Source organism: Tachysurus fulvidraco, chromosome 17 (assembly GCF_022655615.1).
Source record: "Tachysurus fulvidraco isolate hzauxx_2018 chromosome 17, HZAU_PFXX_2.0, whole genome shotgun sequence".
Lineage (NCBI taxonomy): Eukaryota > Metazoa > Chordata > Actinopteri > Siluriformes > Bagridae > Tachysurus > Tachysurus fulvidraco.
The window spans coordinates 17,258,554-17,283,414 of record NC_062534.1 but is presented as its reverse complement, the minus strand read 5'-3'; the positions used below and the strand labels follow the sequence as shown (position 1 = coordinate 17,283,414).

General features: G+C 37.0%; 3 protein-coding genes and 1 pseudogene across 6 annotated transcripts; all 4 read right to left on the bottom strand.

Annotated features, from left to right (window-relative positions):
• Positions 1-107: 107 nt before the first annotated feature.
• Positions 108-1,484, bottom strand: LOC113635817 (annotated as a pseudogene).
• Positions 1,485-4,293: 2,809 nt separating this feature from the next.
• On the bottom strand, positions 4,294-9,779 carry b4galt7 (xylosylprotein beta 1,4-galactosyltransferase, polypeptide 7 (galactosyltransferase I)). 2 transcript variants are annotated; one of them, XM_027135478.2, is made up of 6 exons: positions 9,204-9,779; positions 7,723-8,052; positions 6,494-6,719; positions 6,326-6,409; positions 6,121-6,225; positions 4,294-5,154 (listed from the first exon to the last, which is right to left on the bottom strand). In XM_027135478.2, exons 1-6 carry the CDS (start codon positions 9,254-9,256, stop codon positions 4,999-5,001), a joined length of 954 nt encoding a protein of 317 aa, XP_026991279.1. In that variant the 5' UTR covers positions 9,257-9,779; the 3' UTR covers positions 4,294-4,998. The 2 variants fall into 2 exon arrangements, with proteins under 2 accessions (XP_026991279.1, XP_047658558.1); XM_047802602.1 differs by lacking the exon at positions 9,204-9,779 and adding an exon at positions 8,991-9,125.
• A 2,836-nt stretch (positions 9,780-12,615) lies between these two features.
• Positions 12,616-17,177, bottom strand: tmed9 (transmembrane p24 trafficking protein 9). The gene is made up of 5 exons (XM_027135480.2): positions 16,835-17,177; positions 15,504-15,604; positions 15,277-15,402; positions 15,006-15,152; positions 12,616-13,993 (listed from the first exon to the last, which is right to left on the bottom strand). The coding sequence occupies exons 1-5, from the start codon at positions 17,160-17,162 to the stop codon at positions 13,844-13,846; spliced, it is 852 nt and encodes a 283-aa protein (XP_026991281.1). The 5' UTR covers positions 17,163-17,177; the 3' UTR covers positions 12,616-13,843.
• Positions 17,178-17,210: 33 nt separating this feature from the next.
• On the bottom strand, positions 17,211-24,808 carry lman2 (lectin, mannose-binding 2). Of its 3 annotated transcripts, none has more exons than XM_027135475.2 (8): positions 24,585-24,808; positions 23,086-23,204; positions 21,822-21,939; positions 21,361-21,437; positions 20,167-20,328; positions 19,752-19,866; positions 19,135-19,254; positions 17,211-18,413 (listed from the first exon to the last, which is right to left on the bottom strand). In XM_027135475.2, exons 1-8 carry the CDS (start codon positions 24,751-24,753, stop codon positions 18,253-18,255), a joined length of 1,041 nt encoding a protein of 346 aa, XP_026991276.2. In that variant the 5' UTR covers positions 24,754-24,808; the 3' UTR covers positions 17,211-18,252. The 3 variants fall into 3 exon arrangements, with proteins under 3 accessions (XP_026991276.2, XP_026991277.2, XP_026991275.2); XM_027135476.2 differs by having other exon boundaries at positions 21,361-21,434; XM_027135474.2 differs by lacking the exon at positions 21,361-21,437 and adding an exon at positions 21,474-21,556 and having other exon boundaries at positions 24,585-24,807.
• Between the last annotated feature and the right edge of the window lie 53 nt (positions 24,809-24,861).

Sequence of the window (24,861 nt, the reverse complement as noted above, 5' to 3'; positions counted from 1 at the left end):
AATGGTCAAATAAAATTTAGCAGTGCTATTCTACTACCAATAAAATCATTAATAATAATAATAATAATAATAATAATAATAATAATAATAATAATGCAATATAATGTTTTGATAAAAGTTTATTTTGTTTTAGGGAACACAAAAAAACAGCCTCAGTACCATTCAAAATATCAATAAAATAGTTACAAATAAAATACATTTTAAAAATAAAAACAATGAAAAACCCTTATTTTTACCAGAATAAGTCTACATTTCATCACACACAATAAAATGCTATAAACGTTTTGTTTGTTTGTTTTTTGTAAAAGAAAAAAAAACAAATAGTTATTAAGCCACACAGTGACATGTTGCATTAAGTTCTTGTTTAACAAGAATTAGAAGAGATTCAATGGTCTGTGTATTGGGTTCACGTTTCAGAGGATTCGTCACTGTCCACAGATTTGAAATCTCCGTCGTCTGTCATAGATGTTTCATGCTTCAAGTCACTGCACTGGTCCTTTTGTCGTTCTCCCTCGACTTCTCTGTTCTTCCTCCATTTGGTCCTTCGGTTCTGAAACCATACTTTCACCTGTGTTTCAGTGAGACGCAGCGCCGAGGCGAGCAGCACTTTCTCTGATCCTGTCATGTATCGCTGCTTAGCGAAAACCTCCTCCAGTTTTTGCAGCTGCTCTGCGCTAAAAACCGTCCGGATCCGCCGACAGGTTTTCAGACTAAAATCTCCAACCGCCTGCTGGCCTAAAAACAGAAGTGAATTAAAGTTAACTCGCTGGCAGTTCAGGAATAATCAACAAAATGTCTGATATGTTGGCATACGGTCAGACCTGTAGTATACGGTACGGTAGACTTACCATCATGGAGCCGCGTCTCTGCGTATCCGAATGCGGGATTGAGGCGATGGTAAAAGTCCGGGGTGAAGACGCACCCGGATGAGAACGCAGCAACAAAAGGCCTGTTCGTTAACGTTGGGAAAAAAGCTCCCCGCATGAAAACTTTAGGTTGTGTAAAAGCCATATGACTATCGAGAGCTGACTTGCGGTGTCCGGAAGAAAGGATCCAGTCAATGCTGAAGCTCTTCGGTTGCGCTCTTGGTGGAAAATGTGCTGTTGCTCCGAAACACGTCGTGTCCATGTTGCGTCTTGACAAGCTACTGAGCAGAATGAAGGAAGGGCGGAAAGCACGGGCTTTTAAATGGGAGCATCAGTGAGTTTCGTTTCCATTCTCAGAGACGGGGTTTTGAAGGGATTACATTACGGGTGATTTGTCATAAGAGCTGATTAAATGCTAACAGACCAATTACAAGTTGTGTTTTTATAATTTCACGTAGATTTAAAGCGAATTGTTAACGCATGTAGCTACACGCGTTACAATACACTCACTCGCCACAACATGACGAGTTTAACACCTTATATTAATCACTTAAACCACCTCGATATTTAAAGAAAACGTGAATACGGTTCATTCTCACCACTGGTATGAAAAGTATTCTCACTACTGGTGTGAAAAGTCGAGAAGGTTAATGGTACTTTGTGGATTTAAAGGCTTTAAAAGGTTTTAAATTGTTGTTTTGTTGATTAGCCAATCAAAGTAATATTAACGAGCCATTTGCACAAAACAACCTACTAGCTTACAAAGAGTTATATTTCAGTCATTAAAAAAGGTACATTTCTGTGTCCACTGCAATGATTTATATTACTTTATATTATTTTAAATTCCTTTTTTAATGACATGGTGTGTTTATACTTTTAAATAGTCTAACCTACAAAAATACCAAAGGATGTTATAATTAGCATCATGCTAACATCAATTAAAATTGAGTTACCAAAACAAACTCGAAAGAACATCGTCACTGTACAGTAAAACCTGTAACTGTAAAAACTGTAAAAATTTTGTCTTACTCAGATGAGTCCAAATGAATCATGAAAACATCCTAAAAACATTAAATTGGAAAAACCCTAAATAAATGATAGAAACATAACAAGTGCCCACATTCATCTAAAGTACCAGCTTTACCCTGATAAGGATTGTTGTAGATCATGAGTTAGAAATACAATTAAGATGTACACCCAGAACACACACACACACACACACACACACACACACACACACACACACACACACACACAGACTTACTAGGGGCAATTTAGGGTAGCCGGTTCTGGAAGATCCATACTGTACCTGTGACATTTAAGCATAAATTCACCCATCAGCATGTTTTTAGAACTTTAATGATCCAAATCCTGAAGGTAACCAACACAAGCAGAGAGAGGACATGCACAGAAATCCCTAACAGAACTGATCTCTGGACCATACCATAGACCCTGGAGTTAGGGTTAGGGGTAATCTTAATTTTGGATCCAGATAACAAGAGGAAAAGATCTAAAAGGCTTGGATATAGGATAGTAACTTCAGCCATAGTACTAATTATCCAGCTAGTAGTGGTGCTAATCTAATGATTAGCACCACTATTCTTTCACTAAAAAAAGTGAAAGAAGTGTTCTTCATTTAGATCTGCATTTAGATAGCAAATAGGATTGTAAATTTTAGCCAAAGCATACTATCAGTGACCTTGGTGCTTGTGGATTATTGTGTTATGTAATAAATAACACAAGAGCAAGTGTTTTTTCACGGAAATGCAGTCAATGCAGGACAAACGATCTCCCCTTTGACCACTCCTCGCAACCTTGGGGTAACCATGGACAATCAACTGTCCTTTTCCTGGCATGGTGCTAGTGTCATACACATGTCGATTTCTTCTCTACAACATCAGAAGCATTCTGACATTTTTATCCACACAGGCTGCTCAGGTGTTTGTTCAGTCTCTTCTCATTTCATCCTTTGCAAATTATCCAAAATGTAGCTGCACAACTTGTTTTCAACCTGCCTAAGTTCTCACATCCCACACCACTGCTGCACTCTCTCAACTGTCTTCTGTTAGCTGCACACATCAGATCCAGAACGTTGATCCTTGCCTACAAAGAAAAACAGGGACCAGCTCCCTCTTACCTCAAAGCTCTTATCACTATTCACACTGCACCTCGTTACCTCAGACATATTAACACTGCTTGACTGGTCCCAACATCTCTCAGGGTGAGAGGTAGGTATACATCAAGAATCTTCTGTGTTCTGGCACCAAGATGCCGGAAAGAACTTCCCATACAGTTCCAAACAGCTGATTCACTGGCTATCTTAAAATGACAGGTGAATATCTACCTCTTCATGAAACCCAAACTAGCACTAAACTTATTTTCCCTATTTGAATATGTATTAAAAACAAGTGCTCCCAACAGAGTTTTAGGCTGATAGTATCCTAAACCTGTAACCAGGTGAACTATTGTTGATGTATTAATTGTTTTAGACTTAGACTCCTTTGAATGTCACTCTGGATAAGGGCATCTGTCAAATTGTTCTGGTGATGAACACATTAGTAAGACACTGTCTATTTGTCACAAGTCTATAGGTTTTCTTGAAACAGGTTACCAGTAACAGAAATATTCGCTGCAATTATCATTTGAACATCTATTTGAACGAACTAGTTGCACTATTTTTTTTGTGTGTATACACATATGGAGTACAGAAGTCATGGAGTTGGAAGTCAGACACAAATACTAGCCTCACAAAACAGCTATGCATTTCCAGAATAATTTTACAGAAGCATTGAAACAAGTTGAGGCGTGTTCCTGGATATTTTCATGGCAAACAGATTCATCTCATCTTGAGCACTGTGAATAAAAACTGTTAGTTTGCTGTTACATTTATGCATCAGAATTTATGTCAAATGGGACTGTTAGCATGTATTCATGATATCAGCTTTAAAAAAAAGAGTATACACTTAAGGCAAGTCTAATTAGGAGTGGCCAACTAGCACATATGGCTTCAAACTGCATACGCAGTGCCTTGATTTGGTATCTTTGTGTTAACCAACAATTGTTCAGTAGAACACAGAGTCAGTTGAAAGAAGAAGAAAAAGAAGCCTACAATCAGCCAGATTTACTCTGGCTGCAAAGTTGAGCTAAAATCTCTTGTTAACTTGTACAATTCAAAGCTTATTTTCTGTTGCAAGTCAATTTGGATGAATGTGTTAAAGTAGAATTTTTGGAAAATCCCCCAGGTACAGCAGCTTAAAAAGATGTGGAAGCACCTCATGGCAGAAGCACTTGTCAGCCGTCACCATCCCCTTTTGGTAGCTGTAAGATTATAGGGGAGATCTGGCATATGAATTGGCAAGAGAACCAATGTTGGTTGGGGGTTGGGGAAATAGTAAGACATACATAAACATATTAAGTAAACATATAATTTGTTATAATACCATTTAATAATCTTTAAAAGTGATTCACTTTTCAAAAAAGTCATGAACATATTCTTTGAAATGACCACACTGACCATCACATCCATGTCACAGCATGTTGCATCTTTACCAAGAGGTCAAGAGACTTTTAGACGTCTTTGGTAAAGAGAACGAAGGCATTCTCCTCTCTCTCCTAAAACATTAGCTAACATGACAATCTAACCCAGACAAACTAACTTATAGACAAGCGATAAAACTTGGTATAAAAACTAAACAGACGGGACTTTTTATATAAATATGAAGTGTGCAAATGTCCTCAAAGTACCCTTAAACCAATAGACGTATATCAGCCTCAAGCTGTTCTTTCAAAAAGCATACACAAATACAGTTTTAATTACTGCACCATGAGAAAGAGTTGGAGGAAATGCCATTGATGCAGCTTCATCATTTAGAAACTAAGCTTTTGAAATTCATACAATGAAAGCTCATGTGAGTAATAACACTGCTCACATGTTCTCAGTGCAGTACCTGAAAGGTCTGACAGTTTTTTCCAAGGAAACTGAGGCAGTTTCATTAAAGATCATAATACTGTCCAGTAGCAATAAAACCTCAGTATCTGTCTTGTTTTCTGTTTTCTCCGAGTTAGAAAAACTGACAACAACGACCCAATGCATGTCATTATCGTGGCACAATGCTTCAGTAGGTCAGGTGTGTTAGCTGAACTGGCACCAGGGTGTTTGGCTTATGTCACACTCCAGCGAGGTGCTGAGGACGGTGCAGGGGGCGCCACTGATCATCAGCTCCTGTCGAGACTCCACCTTGTAGCGCAGATTAGTAAGACCACCCTCTGGGTCGATTTTAAATTGTTCCTGTCAAAACACACAGAGCAATCATAAAAACGTAAATATATATATATAAATCTAATAACAACAGAAGAATAAATATTATTCAAATTAAATTTAAATATTATTGGGCAACAGTTAAAAAAATTAATTCACAGTATTCCTGCACTTGACTTTCTAACAAAAAAAAACCCTTTTACATGGCTTTAGAAAAAAAAAAGTTACTACAAAGGAAACACGGTTGCAAAGAGAAACGGTTCTACTGTATATGGCAATAACAAATAACGTATGTATATTTGTAGCTTAGTTCTAATAAGGTTTACCCTAACAATACAGTAGTGCTCACAAAATTCTGTGGGACAGAGTAGATAGAAACACAGGTTTTCTATTGAGCTTCAGTAACAGCTTTATTGTGGTCAGGGTCCTGGCGTAGGACTAAACTACTTTGACGTTATTTATTGCAGTAGAATTGGATTTTCAAGTATAAGCCTCTTTCTGAAAGTAGTGGGTTTTCCTTTACAGGTTGCTGCCACCTACTGGTTTGCTGAGTTATTTCTACTAACACAGGTGCTGAATTTTAACAGGAATCCAAAGGAGGTGAATATTCATCAGGATAAATGGCACTAAATTTTCTTAAAGATCCACAGCACAACAATAACAGTTGCTGCCTTCCTTAATGCAGATTTGTGGTAACTTGATGGTTCGGCCAGTTATTTAATGACATTTTATAAATTGCAGTGATGATGAACAATCACTGGCAAGAATATTACTGCCCAGTTTAGACAAACATGCACTTTTGACACTTGTTCTTCAAGCTTTTGGATAGGTTTACTGGATTGTCATAATGATTGTGACATTACTCTCTTCCAAATAAATTTGCTTATAAGTCAGAAATTCATCATGAACTTAGACAGCTACATTCAGCACAATTATCGGGCATCATTTACAAAGAGGTGTCTATTTGCATGAGTTTGGTCAATACTTTTTTTTTACCTGTTTTTGTGCAGCTATCCTCTTCTGGTCTCTCTTCCTCCAGGCAGGGTCGTGAATGTGCCTGAATGTTTTGTAACCTGTTGTTATTCCTTTTGGCCTGAAGAGCTGTGTGAAGATTAGACAGCGAGCCATAGAACATATTATCAAAAGGTACTGTTTTATCAAAAGCCTATTTTTCTCAAAAAGAATTTTCTCGCTTATCCACCTGCAGTTCTGCTGTTCGTAGTCTTCTGAAGAACTCGTCGTCTTCTCTTCCCCAACCCCAGAAGCGATTAGACATTCCATTGCACTATGAGAAGAAATACCACTGTGTCCAGTTAGATATACTATTCTGAAGCGTATGATAGTAAAGAGATGTAATGCAATTTCTTACCATTTGAAAATGTTTCTTGGTAAGCAGTAGAATCCCTCCAACATATGTTTTATAGTGATACAGTGGGTGAAGCTCTGGTGATGCAACATGGAAGGGTCCCTCCTCTGGGAATCCGTAGTCTAGAGCTTCATTTTGAGGCAGCAAATCCACATCATGCATCGCTATGTAGTCTGTATCATTTCCACTCTCCATGTGGCCAACGTTGATGAGAGAGGCCCTGTTGAAGCTGATACACAGGATATGACTATTGTAAGTTCCTCTGTCTAAATATAGCAGCCTTCTGTTCTGCAAAGTATGTACCTAAAATGGATTACATGCCAATTTTTTCAGTACTTTGCTGGTCAATAAACGTTATGTGGAATCTCAAGATTTCAAACATGTATTTTTCTTTCATTTGACGTTTATTTACAGTAATTGTGTATTTAACCATTCCAAATATTTAAAGGCTGCTGCTTCTGATGAACTGCCACACTAGTTCTATCTGGTCAGTGTTGTTCTTTTCTAGTGGTAGACAGAAGTGATTAAAAAAAAAAATAAACCCAGCACCCAAGCAGCAGCCAAGCAACAGAAGAAGAAAAAAAGCAAGGCAAAAGTGTGAACACTACTTAATTGTAATAATCAGTGTAACTGTCCAGAGAAATCACACTGCCACCTACTTGATTTCTATTGGCTCACAAGAATTCTTGTGAATTCATGTACCAAAGTTCACAGAGGTAAAGCTGGCACAAAGATAATGATGGAACAATTAACAGAATCAAATGCCCCACTCTTGTTGTCCAAATCCTATCCCCAACAGTGAACTGCCTTTTCTGATGGGTAAAATTTATTCATGCTTGTTCTGAATACTGCTTTAACTTAGAAAATTGAAAAGCATAGTTTTCCAGTCTCTCCTGTATTGCTGTAACAAGGGATGAAAAATTGTATAAGCAACAGATAAAATGTAGATATTGGCACCTCAGCACAGACGATCTGATTACTTGTTAATCCCAGCAAAAGCAAACTGTTAGTAACTGTCTACCTTCAATATGACCTTTAATTTAAGTTAATGTATGGTTAGTATGGAGATGGGTGTACCTAATAAACTGGCAACAGTGTACAGAAAGTACAGTATTCCAAAAAACATTTGAACATGAGGTACATGTGTATAATAAAAACCCATTGTACAGTACACCAAGTTCACCAGCTTAATACAGCTTAACTAATCACAAATAATATCATCAAACTCTCACCGGAAATGATCCACCTGGTTGATGACAAGAATCTTGTGTCGTATTTTCTTTTTGTTGAGGAAAGCATGCATGTAAGGCACAAAAATAAGAAGTTCTTCAAAACGTTCCCTGAAGGGAATAATGACGGCCAATTTGTGAGGGCCCCATGAGGAGTCTTCAACGGGTGCAGCCTGTCTCTCTAAAGGACATGGATAATGTGGTGGACCATCAGCCAGCAGTGCCTGGTTCAGGTCAGACGAACAGCTCAGCTGCAGCCAGAGAAGAGAGACGAGGACAAGCACCATGCAGAGACTGAACAGCTTCAGCACTGAGCACTTTTTCCATAGAAATCTGAAGCAGAAACAAAAGAGTGAACTTTGCTCCTATCAGACCAATCAGAAAGAACACAGCATTAGATGTAAAGTGGGTTAGATGTAGAGGTGCATCGAATCCAATACAAAGCTTTGTATAGGGGTTTATAGTGGCTTGAATCTCATTGTCTAATCCTCATAATACATTAAATGTGTTGAGTCCAATGGCCCATGAAAGACATAAATATTGACTACAGCTTGTTTTGAAAGATCAACTGCTATCAAGCCACTAATGGAGTAAATACACAACAGATCGAAGAGAACTAGCTGAGTTGCACAAAGTCAATCTCTTACCAATATCATGTATGAGCAGATACATGCGGCTCCAGTACTGAGATCACATTAGAAATTATAAGAAAACATAAGATCAATGCATCCCTGGTTACTTGTCATCAATGAACAATGCTTCAGGCTTCCAAACTCATGTTAGACGATTCTTGTTCAAAAAGGGTTTTGGATTTAAACTGAGAGCATCCTGTCTAACTAACATACAATGCTGCATATGCATTTAAGGTGGTTCTTGATTCACTAAACACATGATCAACCAAAAAATGCAAAAGAATGCAAGAAAACACACTAATGCTTTAATATCATGTCAGATAACAATTATAGAATATGTGCAACCCAAAATCACTTAATAGCTATGCAAATTGTACAATTGTTACAATCCAAGTGTGGAAAATCATACTGACGAGCAACGTTTGGCTAAAGGATAAGTGAAGAATCCATCTATCATAAGGCTGATTTTTTGTGCATGCAATCGGTTCAGAGTTCAGCACTGACTCTGGCTGACACACACAAGCATAAAAGCATAAAAAGCCCCTTTTTCCTTTTTTCTCCTTTATAAAGTCTTAAGCAAACACACACACACACACACACACACACACACACAGGTACTATAGATTAGATACTACTCACAGCACATCTCCATGATGATCAGACTTTCTAGCTTTTCATTTCTTGGATGTTCAGAAATGAAAAAGAAACAAAAACAACAGCTACTTCTGATGGCTGGCTGCCTGTATGTGGGCAGTGTGGCATCACCAGCTTGGGATTTACCACTTAATAGATTGAAAGAAATAAACTCCAGAGGAAAATAATCTCAGCTGTGATTAAAGCCAAGGTTCTTACCTTCTGTCCTCTTTAAAGTAGAGCACTGGTTTTCTCCTGGAAGAGTACATCATCTTGGTTCTATCAGGCGTTATTGCTGTTTATAAGGATTTTTATATCCAGTGTTCAGACACAGGAACCGAACAATTGGCTGAAAATTTTGATCTCTCACTAACCATCTGGCTACATTATATAATCAGCTCGTTCCCAGTTCATCCTTTCTGACTGGTTTGTTACCGGATAGACGGCAAAACATCCTGATGTTTGTTATGCTTCATATTTTCGTTTAATGCAAGTCGCAAGGTTTTGTTCCAGGCTGAAACCTGCAAGATCTGACACGTAGCCGCACCGCTAACTGTCCATATAACCGCATCGATCAGCTAAAGTGTCCACTTTACAGGCTAATAAACAAATTATTGCTTCTTTACGATACTACTTTGCTATTAAGAGACACCGTTTTCTGTTCGTACATCGTCACATCCGTGTATAATAGTGTAAACTGCCACAATGCGGCAAAAAAAGGAAAAATATCACACGCTGGCTATTTCCATTTGAGTCCCACCGCTAAAGAATCTAGACGGAAACCACGTGTCTTAGGAAAAGGTTCCTAGGCTCGTTCGACGAGGAACGTTGTATATTTTAAGAGTTGTTTTTTATTTAAAAAGGGTTTCATTATTTCAAGCACGCATTAGGATTTGTAGAATTGTATTGTAATATGTCCACTTCTGCCTAATCTTAGTTTTTACAAGTATACTTGTTTAGTATATAGTTCATTCATTTTGAAGATACAACAGAAATACTGAAAACTTTTTTATATCCTCTAACAGGAAGTGTTCTTCCTCTTTTCATTAAAGTTAAAAGTTAAAGTTAAAATGCAACAATTTCCTTTGAAATGTAAGTTTCCCTTGATATAAGTTTCTCTGGTTCCTGAGTTCAAAGAGTTTACAGTTACAAATGTTACTTGCGTTCTGTTTGATCCCAATAAACAACCAGGGGCAGTTATTATCCCCTGGGTAACAGTGTCATGAAGAACTGCTGTGGAATAGTGAAAACTGTTCGTTCTAATTGAACAATTGAATATTATATAAAAAAGTATGAACAATTCATATTCACTAATAAATAACCAAATTTTACGTCACTAAATCCTAACCCACAAAAGAGTGTGTTGTACACAAAGCAACAGGATCAAGAATCAAGACAGTTGATTCTGTGTCTGGGATAAATGTGTACATCTTCGGTGTAGGACAACTTCACACAAAACTCCTGCTTCCAAACTTTATAAACAAAACTGGGATCATATTCAGACTTGTGAAATGTCCATTCATTCATGATAGAGAGAAATCATTTATATATATATATGAAGTGTCTAGATAGCAGTTGATCTTTCAAAACAAGCTGTAGTCAATATTTATGTCTTTCATGGGCCATTGGACTCAACACATTTAATGTATTATGAGGATTAGACAATGAGATTCAAGTAATGTGGTTTTGGTGAGTCTGTTGTGGAATAGTGTACTGAGATGATGTCCTAAAAGAGTCAAATGCATGACTCTGGGGGAATGAATAGCAGCAACACACGTCTTGGATCTGGACATACCCATGATGATAAAACTAGCATGTCACAGTAGGCAACCAAGCTGCCATTCGCTGTGCCGGTATCATGATGGTTAGATATGGCTGCTCCTCATTTATTTCCTCTATGACAGACAGTCTGAGAAGTGAAGGCTGCCATTTGGTTCAAAGAGTACAAAAGTGTAAACAGAGCAAAACCCCTCAGAGTCTCCTTCATGGAGCACTGCAAGGTCAGTTGATTGTTTTTCCAACTTCCATTCAGTTAGCACAAAGGCAGCTGTCACAGACACCTATTTCATTTTTTCTTACCCACAGTACAGTTCTATTTAATGGAATTCAGCAGACTAGTGAAAAAAGGGCGTCTAGTGATGTATATAAATGCAATGATAACTATGTCTGTTGAAACCTAGGTTTTAATAATCAAAGTTTATACTAACAAGTGAGACTGAGAATGTAATATTAAGTTTGCTACTGATAGAAAGTTTCAAGTTTGTTTATGTTGTGGAGTTTCCTTTATACTTTATTCTGTTCAGCAAATGTTCCCTGTTAATGCTCACACATTTCTGACATGTCTATAATTGAATCTTTACCCATTCCTCATTAAACAACTCTTCCAACATATTAATGTTCCTTGGTTTCCCTACCATCACAGCTTTCTTAAGCTCCATATATTTTCAATGAAATTTAAATCTGGGGACTAAGATGGCCACTAAAAGACATTCAATGGCTTATTCCCAAAGAAAGCTTTGGTGTCACACAAGGTCAATACTGCCGGTTTATGCAGCAGCAAAACACCTGCACGCTTGTCCATAAAGATGGTGTTCTTTTTGTCATAAGCCTTGCCATTCATATTCCAGACATACTGCTGATCAAGGGGTCTAAATAGATCTCATTTCATCACTTCATAAACTGTCTTATAGGCCTGTGCAATTCCCTCTTTTCATTTGTGACTTTGTATTTGCCTCTTGATCAAGAATCGAGTGTTGCAAGGTGCCCTGTAAAGTCCTTGCTCGTGTAATATTCTTAGTGTGTGTTCACTGATACTGTTGTTCCTGTCTTCATAAGAATCCTTGGCAGTAATGTCCGTCCGCCCCACAAACATTGTTCGATTCATACTATTCCAGATTCTTCTTGGTGAAATTTTGCTTTTTCTTCATGCTAAGGGACTAAACAAGAAGCTCAGATAACCTAGCTGGGTGTGTCCAATACATGGCAGGGCAAGCCTGGATCCACCTGTGTGAAAGAATCCCAGGTGACTTGGTACCTTGTCAAACTAGTCCTTACCAAGGGACACCACTTCTGGGTGAAGTTGCCACTGTTTCTGGATATATAAGCTGTCTTGCTTGTACAGTTGAAGACTATTGTATAGTTCTAGTGGGTGAGTTGCTCTGAAAAGATTCTAGCTGTGCATGCACCCACCCCTCGGGACAATTTACACCAGAGAACCTCCAGGAAACAAACAGACACAGGGGGAATGAACATGTGAAATGCAACAGCATAATTGTTGCAGGTCTGGGTATGGCATAAAAAAATGGGCTTAGTCTGTGGTGCAGAGGATGTGGAGATATTAAGGTATATGATATAATAATCTGTAACTGAAGGAAGATATTTTAATTTAATGCAGTGGCTCCCAGTACCAATTTGTGCAGATCTAAAAAGTATGAGTTCAAAATGCCATTGCAGGTTTATTTCATTTGGAAGGCACAATCCAGTAAGTGATCTAGCACATACAAAATAATTAGCCCATACAAATGAGCAAGTCCAAAATATTTAGTTCATAAAGTTTTGTAACAGATGAATGACTGCTTTCACAGAAAAGTAGATTAGAGTTGTGTATTTTAAAAAAATGTTACTAATGAACTGGAGGGAGATGAAAGCTTTATTTGAGTGCAATCATGAACACATCACAACATAGTCTTCCCCTCTGGTCATTTAAAAATCTTAAATCCTCAGCCTTAAACCCTCACCCAAATTAAAAGAAGTACATGGGTCACATCCTACATGGTTCAGAAGTTAGGGGTGGAGCTATAAAAGAAATAAAGTTGAACAATAATTTATGTGGGACAAAGAAACTTCAAGTATTAAAAGTGAACTGAAATACAAAAATTCAGCTTTAGAGAGCATTCATTTGCAGGGTTGATATTGCAGCTTTTCATGAGGCTTCGAAAGTAACTTCTATTGAATTCAGAAATACCTGAGTATCTGAGCACATGGGGAAAAATGGCCAAGATGACTGCAGGATATTAAAATAAAGGTAGATACAGGATGAGACATTAGAATTATAAAAACCACATGAGTGGTTTATTAATAAAATTGACTTTTACTTGCCAAATATTCTTCCAGAAAATAAAGTTAATAGAACATTATAATTCTGTCCCCCCTCCAAAAGCATTCAGATTTAAGTTCAAACTGTATCAAACCACAAATATGTAGTATTTTTCCTCAATGCATTACAGAATGCAGGTGGAAAAAAAAATTCAGGACAGATCCGTGGTCTGTGCTGTTGCCTGCAGAAAAGCTACTAGAGCTGTAAACAACCATCTGAACAGATTTGGCTGGAAAACAGTTCATGCTAATTGAACAACTGAATATTATATAAAAAGTATGGACAATTCATATTCACTCAGAAATAACCAATATTTAACGTCACTAAATCCTAACCCACAAAAGAGTGTGTTGTACATAAAGCAATAGGATCTGAGAGTTGATTGTGTGTCTGGGATAAATGTGTGCATCTTCAGTGTAGGACAACTTCACACAAAACTCCTGCTTCCAAACTTCATAAACAAAACTGGGATCATATTCAGACTTGTGAAATGTCCATTCATTCATGATAGACAGAAATCATTTATATATATTTAAAAAAAAAAAAGGAACGTGGTTTTGGCCTTAGGACATCAACTGGTACACAGCGGACTGATAAGTGGCATACAAACAAAATCTGGTGAGATAATCTCAATGCAATTCTGGGAGAAATTTATGAGAGGCATTTCAACTTAAAGGTTCATTTCAGCAGTCTAGACATGACTTTTCAATCAGCTGTATACTGCATACTGAATCAAAAACACTGACACACACAGACACACACTTTACACTAATTTCTTGGCTTCAAAGAAGCTCTTAAGATGTCTCATCTGCCAGAAACCGATAGCCACCAGGATCAGGGTCTGGACAATCGACCACCACAGGACTCTCTGATTGGTGCTCTCGCTGGTCTGCCTGAAGCGCTCTTCACGGTACTAAAAAAAAAAAGAGAACATGTATTACATACACTACTACCTCTCTCTCTCACATTATGTATACACACAAGCGCATCTCAATAAATGAGAATGTCGTGGAAAAGGTTATTTATTTCAGTAATTCAACTCAAATAGTGAATCTTGTGTAAGTGTATTATATAAATTCAGTACACACAGACTGAAGTAGGTTAAGTCTTTGGTACTTTTAATTGTGATCATTTTGGTGCACATTTAACAAAAGAACACCAATTCACTCAAAAAATTAGAATAAGGTGACCTGCCAATCAGCTAATCTACTCAAAACACCTGCAAGGTTTCCTGAGCCATCAAAATGGTCAAAGAAGCCATCATTCATTGCCAAAGAAGTTTGCTGTTCACAAAGTACTGTGTGTGTGTGTGTGTGTGTGTGTATATATTATATATATATTTACACACACACACACACACCTCTCAAAGGAGTAGTAAAACAGTACCGTAATAATACACAAAAGTATGGCTTCATTATTTAATGCTTATTTAAAAACCGTTAGTAAACACAAAGGGGAAAAAGACTAAAAACATTACAAAACTTATTTGCTACGTCACTGGGTGAAGCTGTGAATTATACCTCGGAATCTGGGGATCTGTGAACATGTGCAACCATTTGCACAACATAAATGTGTGCATTAGGGGAGGGTGTGATGTATACACAGGCTAAATTTTTTTTTGCATTTGTTCTCCCTACTGCAAGGAAAACTAGTCCAGATCATGTGTTTATTAAAACGAATGATCCTCATTAACAGTGCTTAAATTACATGATCTTATATCTTTGACAATTGGAGCTACAAACATTAATCATGAATAAAATAGAAAGATGCTCTGGGCCATTTGATGGATTTCTTTATCTAACCAAGTGGTGTTTGATGAGCAGCACTGCAAATTTAAATTGAATTAAATTTAGATGGCACCTTTGAATGATTATTTCTAGGACATGCAGCCATGTGCTTTTATGCATATGAAGGATTACACTTACTCTCTGATAGTTCTGCTCTTTCTGGATCTGATCAACCTGCTCCACCAGCTGGCGCACCCTCAGCTGCAGCTCGGTCAGCTTGTCTTTCGCAGCAATCTCTGCATAGTTATTCGCATGCTCGCCTACTTGGATGTCCAGATGAACTCGCTATGGAGAGCACACAAAGCGTGGCATTATTTATAAAGTAGCACAAAAATTGACACTATACAGTATAGAGACATCAGCCATTAATCTTTGAGCATTAGTAGTATGAATGCATGACTAAACTTACAAGCATTCCACCGGCAAACAGAGAAAATTTGGAGGAGTTAGAATGCAAACAGATCTGGTGTTCACCAGGTGTGTGGGAGGTGAAGGTGAACCGGCCTTCTGATCCATACTGACGAGACAGGATCACCTAAATAATATTTGGGGAAAAATACAAATGCGAATTTGAGCTTTTGAATCACTGATATAATTTCTCATGCCTGCTAATTAGCCCGTTAGATGACAACTGACCTTCTCATCAGGGTCTTTTACTTCCACAAACATCCCGAGTCCTGGTGTGGCAGGCATGTAAGATTCTGACTGCTTGTCATACAGCTGTGTTCGATAGTTTCCTGGAAGAATTGTAATAGCACAGTTGGAAAATGTTAAGAAAGATTTGGCTTTTAATATGCATCTTCTAATCCATGTGTTTTGCAACTTGTAGCAAAGGAGACTGCAAAAAAACATTCTGCAGCTACAGTATATGGCTTCACAACAGCTAAAAGAGAAATCATACAACAGAAAGTTTATGTTTAAAATACGCAATGTCCAGACAGTTATATTATACTGAAGTAGATTTTAAAGAACTTTTAGCAAGAACTATCTAGTTTTAGTTTAGTTTTCTTTTTAAAGTCAGACCTAGTAAAACTATTTTGAGTACGTTCTCAAGAATATTTTAAAGAAAATGTTAAGACTGATATTCTATTTTATAGACAACATGCTTGTACAATTGTCAATACTTTAAATCATTCACCCATTTGAGTACAAATCGAGTATATGGCTAAACTTAATTCTAAAAACAGGCAAATCCTGAACGGGGTCCTGTAGTGAGGGTGGAGTAACATTCTCCAGCACTGAAAAAACAATCATAATAAGTAGCATATTTACATTTCAGAGTGTGCAAACATCAGTAATATCTCAAAGTCCCAACCAAAGTCTTATATGATATGATGTATTATAAATCACTAGGATTTAACTGGTCACTACATTTCTGGTACATTTCCCCCCAAACAATGGCTTTGCCTTCCATATAGTACGATACAAAAGTAAGTGCTAATTCTAAACAAAGTTTTCTGAATCTTAAAAATTCTAGAATCAGTTAAAACATCATACTTTAGGCAAAACATTACAAGTAGAACTGAATCATTTTCTATTTCTTCCTAAAGATACAAACGCTCAGTCCCTATCATTTACATTACCATTCAGAAACGTCAATACTCGTGTTTTTAACACGATTAATGATAATAGTGAGCATAACTACCATTCTTTTTGTTTAAAGGGTAAAGCACACACTTCCCAAACTAGCCAGAAAGCTCAATGAGAATCTGACAGCCTCCTCACCATGCTAACTAGCTAGCGTAGTGATATCTGCATCGCCCTTTTAAAAACCTCCAAATCCAAACTTTGATCGAAACCTATACAATTACACTGCTTTTATAAACAGCCCGTTGCTGAAAATGTGTTATTTATCTCACGAGACTGTGTTGTTAGCCGTTAAGCTAACCGAAGCGGATACGTGCTAATCTGTTAGCATTTAGCAAGCCGCATCCACGACCCGATAAACTTTCTCTTGGCATACTGACCGATTATCATGGTTTCGTCAGGAATTTCTTCAATAAAGCATTTCTTTTCCGTCTCGCCGATGTGAAAGTATAGCGCAGATACAATACTGCAGCAAGTATTCAGAAACAAAAACGCGCCTAGCATTAGCTGCATTTTCAACCCCATTATGTAGCCACTGCCGAGGAACAGTGCACTGAGTCTGCGCAAAGCTACCAGTGCCACGTAAACGTTGGCAGGTTGTCGACCAATCACAGGTACAGCTTTGCTTTCTCCTGACCAATAGCAGCAGTTTCCGGTATCACCCTGGCTAATAAACACCTGCCTTCGTGGATAGAAATGAATAGACATTTTATGCACATTATTAGTGAATATGTTAGAATAAAATTCCAGCCACACTACTGGAAGAACGTCTTTATTTAGTACAGTTGTTGTACAGATGTTGCCTTTTCTGTTTCACAGTAAATGCTGGTAAGGACCAGTTAAATGTCAGTGTTATTGAACCAGAACTAAACCATGTACTGTGTTACATTCACAAGATTCTTATCAGACAGGTTTAAGGTATTTCAGGTTGAAAATTAAGTTTTTTTTTCTTCATTAAATTCTCCAAACTGCACTTTATCTTTACGTGTTTAGTGAAATATGCCATTTATTTTGAAGCAAATGCAGATCATTTCTTAGATTAATGCAGCCAATAATACTTTGCATTTGCAATCACAGGTTAAAAAAAAAAAAGACAATACTGCTGGAGCTGAAGAAGACAAAAAAAAATACCCTAAACATAATGATGCAGGTTGGTAAACTGGACAAAAATCAGCTTAACTTGACTTAACATGTTTTTCAACATCTTTTCATTTCTTTTAGTTTCCCTAAAATGAAATTTAGAGCAAATATAATCCAGAGCCTTAGTGGTGTGTGTGGTAAAACATAAAACAAAGATAAAACGGGAGTAAACATAACACCAAACCATATTTAACCCTCAAAGTTCCCCATAATCCCATCCAAAGCCCAAAGAAGCAACTGATGAAAACATGCGAAATGCTCCTAAAAACAAAATGTTTTTGTTATAAACGTAAAAGATCTACAATCATGTATGTGGTTTAATGCATATTTAAAACCGATCAAACTAGTAAACAGATTAAAGTGGTAAGTGTAGATACCATAATTTTCGTATCAACACTGTTTAAGCCTCCACACTGATTTAAGTAGTGTGATGGTTTTTAAACTTAATTTTTTAGAAATGTGTAATTTGGTGTGCATTGCATGAACTGAAATTACTGCTGCTATCCGTCACCCTCCTCTTTTATTTAATTGTTCACTTCAACATTTCAACATTTGTCCAAATGCTTTAAAAAAACAAAAACCAAACAAACAAAAAAAAAAACCCTTGCCCATTCACATTCATAAAGAGTTCATAAAATTGTCCTGTAATGACTGATGTCTAGTAAAATCTCCTGTTCCTCTCTTGTCGTTTCTGAAAGACCACTGCTCCCACAACAGCACAAACAACAATCCCAAGAAGAGCACATAAGAGAAGCAGGAAGACCTTCCAGCCGGTAAGAGGTGTACTCCGGAAATTGCCAGTTGGATCATCAACATTGTCTATGTCACAAGAAAGCAAAAAATGAAATAAAATTAATACGTATACTTCAGTATGAAATACTGAAATAAATGTTTACAAAACCTGATTCTATTTTGACATCATTTCCATTAATATATTTAACAAATGATGATACTGATTACTCACTGGCCAAATGTTGTTCATTAATTTTCTATATGAATGGATAGATGGAGTTAAGAGAATTTTCTAAATAAAAAATAAGTCCTATTATTATTTAAAAGTAAAAAGCTACAACTGATATGATGGAGTTTATGCAAATAAATATTTATTTGTAACAGCTGAAGCTGCTCCACCAGGGAAAGGCTTCAGGAGGGAAGATTCTGCACTTTAAAGTTTCTCAGTAACAAGCTGCACAAACATTTTTTCCACACGTTCTTCCAGTAGTGTGGTTTGTTGTCTTATTTATATTAGGAGAAAGTTAGGGAACAAGCTTCTATTTACATTTATAAAAGTTATGACTTTCAATTAATCAATAAACATGTAATCCTTGGTTTATTGCTATAGTTTCAGAAGACCGGGGTATACCGTTATTAGGTAAATAATCAACTTCAACAGTAAAATGTGTGCCATCTTCTTTTTCTTCCATACATAGCACCTTTCAAAACAATTAAATTGCAGCACAAAGTACTTCATAGCATGTAAAATAAACAGTAGCTAAAGAGAACAACAACAACAACAACAAAAAAAACTTTTCTATTGTACCTTTGGGAGACTTGAGCAAACTGACGCTAGGCTCAATCTTAGTCCAGTCTTGACTGTCCTCCTCAGGAGTGTGTTCAACCATCAGCTGGTACATTTTCATAGAGATGATATCATGGTTGTCTGCAGTCAAAACCGTACACTCAGTATTAGAAATAATTAACAGATACACCAGTCTATATACACCATGAAATATGCGGCACTTGTCCGTCACACCCAAAGGTGGCTCTTTCACAAACATTGCGCATAATTGTACAAGATGTCTCTTGACTGGAACCAAGTGGCCCAAACCATCTTTTCATGATGATGCCTCTGTGAACAAAGCGAGGTATATGAAGACTGAGTGGGAGAACTCGAGTGGGCCGCACAGAGCCCTAACCTCAACCCCTTTGAACACATTTCGGATGAACTGGAATGCCAACTGTACCCCAGAATTCTTTGTTCAATATCAGGGTGAATGTGGACAATCAACCTAGTGGAAATCTTTCCCAAAAAAAAACTGGAAATTAATAACTGCAAATAGGGACTGAATCTGAAATTGGATGTATATATGCGTGTGTATAGTCAGGTGTCCACATACTTTTGGAAATATACTATATCTTATTGGGATCTAGAATTACCAGAGAGATCTCCTGTGGCTGCAGACGCCCCAAAATAGTAACCGGTAGGAAGGCGGACGCCTGTGATATCGATACACTCTTTCCACTCATTCTTGTCATCAACATCAACCATAATCTACGGAACAAAGTAGATAAACAAGGACATATCAAGGAACTCCTCTTTTTCATTAAGAACACTCTGAAGTTAAACCGACGTAACATTTAAGTGAATTGGCAAAAATGTCTTGTAACAAAAACAAACTCATACATCACACATCTTTATATTAATACACACTTACAATACAATGTATAAAATAAATAAACATAAGTGTAATGCCATGTCTGTATAAGAATAATTTAAATGAAATGCTTTTTTTAACTCGAGGATTTTAAAAATAGAATATAATAGTATTGAAAGCTATAATGGATTTCTTACCGTGAGTCTGCCTTTGGAGTATCGGATAGCAAGATATGTGTCATGGTCTTTGTTTCTTATTTCGACTGAGCAGCCCCCCAGCTCTGTAGAGCGGCCATCGTTTCCATGATCGTAAGACACCGTGCCGTTACTCACCATTGCAGAAATGTAGGGAAAGGAACGCTATAAGATCACAGAGCAAGTGGTCATCACATTCACATATTTTACTGAGATTTTTAATGCAGATCCACATAATGCATGCATATACAGTTTCTGATTCAGCAAACAATCGCTCAGAGATTATTAATGATAAAGACATAAAATAAAGTTCTGCATTCATAAAAAGCATTCAAATGAAGTAACTTATCAAAATATGTTGATGAACAGAATGTAAACATTTGTAAAAATGATGCGAATATCAAACATGAGATAAAACAGTTCAGCTTGTTGACTGAAGCATTCGTATCATTTGTACAAAACTTGTTTAGGTGAATCCTTCACAAAAAAAGAAATCATGCCATGATGTGGGCCTAAGAACTTACCCCATGTATATCTTTATACATGAAATATTTAACACAGCCAAATGCACAAAAGCACATGAATGACAGCACAGGTCATATTAAAGGGAGAGTTCAGGATTTAAGACACAGTGGTGGGTTTTTTTTTGTACAGCCTATATTGCTGTTTGAAATGAAACTGAAGTTCACATCTTTTTTATAGTGTAGAGAATTAAAGCATTTATTGCCACCTTTTCCACAAAGATGTTATTCTCAACAGCTTTCTTTTGTTTTACAGATTCCAGCTAGCTGCAGATTGTCGGTTTCATTTATTTACAAATTCCTGAATAAAACTGCATTTTTGCAGACCTGGGAATGCACTACACATTTAAATATGTGACTCATATTGCATTTCAATAATATTTATCTGATTAATTTTTTAAGGTTACGTAGACCAAGCAAAAAACGTAACTACAATGATAGTTTAAACTATTGTCCCAAACTATCCGTTTAATCGCTCATCAAGGTGTGTAAAAGAAAAGGAAAAGAAAGAAGAAGAAAAATAAAAAATAAAAAGAGATGGAATTTCATCTGTAAAACATTTTCACAAATCGACATTGTTTCACCAACGATGACGAAGCCAAAAAAATATAATTATATATAAAAGAAAAAAATACAAGCCATGAACACATATATACCATTTGTCCCTTTAACTCACATAGGAAGCCTCATCGTTTGGATATGTGTCTATAAATACGCCCAAGCCATGGAAGTTGTCATTGCTGCCAGGGCCTGCTGGGAAAAAATCAGCTGTGAGTAAAGCACACTTACATCCATGCCGTTGAGGTCATTGCGGAACGTATCCAAAAAAACAGCCAGGCCTACAAAATGGTCCTGGTTTCCAAAGACTGGTCCTAAATGAAGGTGGAAATATGACAAAACACAATCAACTGGAGGAACAATTTACACACAGAAAAAAAAAAGATCTGTAGGTGAATGTAATGGTCTAGAAATAAAAACATTTCCCGGTGATAGCTTAAGAACATTCAAATATTTGACGTATTAATCAAAAATGAAAACATATAAAGTACACATTATCCAGTAATTCCTCCCCTACATCACTCAGTGCAGGTCGAGTGCTTTAAGACAACCTCGCTGCCAAAACATTCACACACTTACCAGGATGTGATCGCTCTTTTGCGTACCAAATTGCAATGCCATCTCCATGGAGATTCTTCTTCCCCGATCCGTGAACTTTAAATTGCACGTGCATTTCCCAGTCTTTCAAGTAACAGGGCTGCAAAGGAAAGAGACTGAAAGTTTTAAGACATCAGACTGTAAAGGCAACATTTTTATGCAGTGATGTAGAAAATTATACATAAATAAAGAATATTTACTTTTCCTGGTATTGGGAAATACTAAAATAGAGAAAATAGTGTATTATACTTTTTTTTACTTTTGCGCTAATCTGTCTCATTGACTGTATTTAGATTTGACGATTTAATAGTGTAGAAGAGTACAAAGTTAAAGGAAATCTTTACACTGAAACAATTGAATTATTTTTATGTGGAAATATCTGTGATGTGATCAGTGAATCCTAATGTTGTGATGTGTTGGTCCAGGGTTTTTGTTTCTCAGTGGATGAACAGCGATTGGACAGTTATAATGCTTTTTAAATGGCTGCAGTGAAGGCATTCACCTTCCTGGGCTCCACCATCTCCCAGGACCTGAAGTGGGACACTTACATTGACACCACTGTTAAAAAGTTTTACCATCTGGCCGGCGATACTGAGTCCCAAATACCAGCCCAACCAGGCACAAGAACAGTTTCTCACCCTGGGCAATCTGTCTCATTAATTTAATCTGTCTCATTTAATCTGTCTGACAGTTAAATGTTACACCATTATGCAATAACAATGTGCAATAATTATATTTAATTGTTTCATCTTATTGTTTAATTGTAATCTCCATCTTAGTACATCCCTACATCTCATTCTATTCTATTCCATTCTACAATCTATAGCACAACTGTATATACAATTTATTTATTTTTTTTACATGTGGGTTTTTTTTTTTGGTAATCTCATCTTGTTGTCTCTGGGTACTGGAAGCATATGACACAAACAAATTCCTTGTATGTGCAAGCATACTTTCTAACAAGAGAATTAAACTTTAAGCGGGCCAAAAAAGAACCCCAGCGTACGAGTTCTTGAGACAGCAAACATTAAATTCGAAGTTCCAGGATACAATGCAGCTATATGATGCAGAGTTTAAAAGGAAAAAACACTCAACTTTAGAAAGTGATCTACAAGATGGTAACTGTAGTGAATGTTTCATTTATGCTCTTGACATATAAAACAAAGTAAAAACAGAACACGATATAATGACACATTTTAAACTTACTGTATACGATCATTAATGAATGGACAATGTCGTCACTCACCACTGTGTTCCAGATGGATCCTTGCCTGCTCCGTTCATCAGGTGTCAGACGCACATACTGGCTTGTAACTAAAGTACTCCCCCAGAAATCCCATTGACTTGAAGCACTTGTTCCAACACCTAAAGAGAAAAAGTACATATTCTCGAAAAAATTCTCACAAAGCTATGCTGAATTTTTAAGTTGGCTTTGCAAAAAAAGTGACATGCAAAAAAGTAGTCAAATACAATGCACATCTTAGCCAAATGGCTGCAAGTGTAAAGGCTTGAAGGAGGTTTTTTTTTTTATCAATGGTTGAACATGGCTATAAACAAATCTGTTGTAAAGGGTCATTTTAAGTTGCAGTCAAGTTACCACTTGTGTCTATAAATACTGCTTTTGTTGTCAAACTTTTTTCAAATTTTATTAAAGTCGGTGAAAACACTTTTCGGTCATTGTGGCATGCCTTCAGGTGTACTATTTACATAAACATGATTGGGAGCGTGTTGTAGCTTAGTGGTTAAGGTGTTGGGCTACCACTCGGAAAGTTGTGAGTTTGATTCCAAGGTTGGCCACACCAAGCTGCCACACTTGGGTCCCTGATCAAGGCCCTTAACCCGCAATTGTATAAAAAAAAATATAATAATGTAAGTCGCTCTGGAAATGTAAATGGATGAGCCACAACCAAGGATCTGCTAAGCGTTAGTTACTAGATTTGACAAAATTAAGCCATAAAAAAAAGTAGATGTAAGAGAGTTTTGTTGGCTTTCTGACCAGACACTTTGACTGTCCTGTACTTGATAATATAGCTCACATCACAGCTGCTGGTTACACGAACTGAGAGAGGGGGCAGTTTGTTTGGTTCAGAGTGTAGTCCCGCTGAGCTTCACTTGAAATAAAGGAATAAAATATTTGAGCATATATATTCAGCTTTGGGAAGATAATCTTCTGCTTTCTATATTAGGCTTCATTGCACATAATGCCATCAACTCTTTGCCATTTTTATATTGTATTCCATTCTAAATCTCTGCAGAAATGATTCGTTATAAAACACAGACAGATATGCAAATTATCATGACAGTTCAGTGACAATACAAATGAGCCCATGATGTTATCTTCTTCTTCTTCAACCGAGAACCTATAAGCTACTTACCCCTTGAAAATACTTAGCAGCACTGTGATATATCTAAAATACTTTAACACCAGGATGAAGTGTCAGGTTTACTACAGTCTTAAAAAACAAACAAACAAAAAAAACACATACTGTAAAACAAAAACAAGCTATCAGTTATAAAATTGTTCTAACAGTATGTTGACATGGCATAGTACAGATTTACAATAGCTTTCTGAGGAAAAAAAATAAGCTAGCGTTAATTATCTGTCGTTTAGACAATTTAGCTGTATTATTTATTTTCTTTACTAACAACTACCACCCATCAACTTTCCCATATAGCATGTAGCTAACCCTTCACTCAGGCACGGTTAGCTCCTCAAGAAGTTTCTCGATTAGCCAGCTAGCTCACCTTGATATGGCTTTATGAGTGAATGCTCCCGCTTTAAGTGCTCAGCGTTGCCGTCTGTTATATCTGAGCACACGGAAGAAAACTGCAGCAACCACAAAAGTAGGAATATTTCGCAAACGCCTTTGTTTAGGTAGCTGAAAAGACATGACAGCTTCCTAACTGTAGCCATTTTCACGAGTTCTTCTTTTTTAAATATCGACTTCCGGTTTCCGACAAGAAACAAATGCTGTTTACTTATGGGTCCGAGCGCAGCCAGTCGCAGCTGTACAGCACAAAG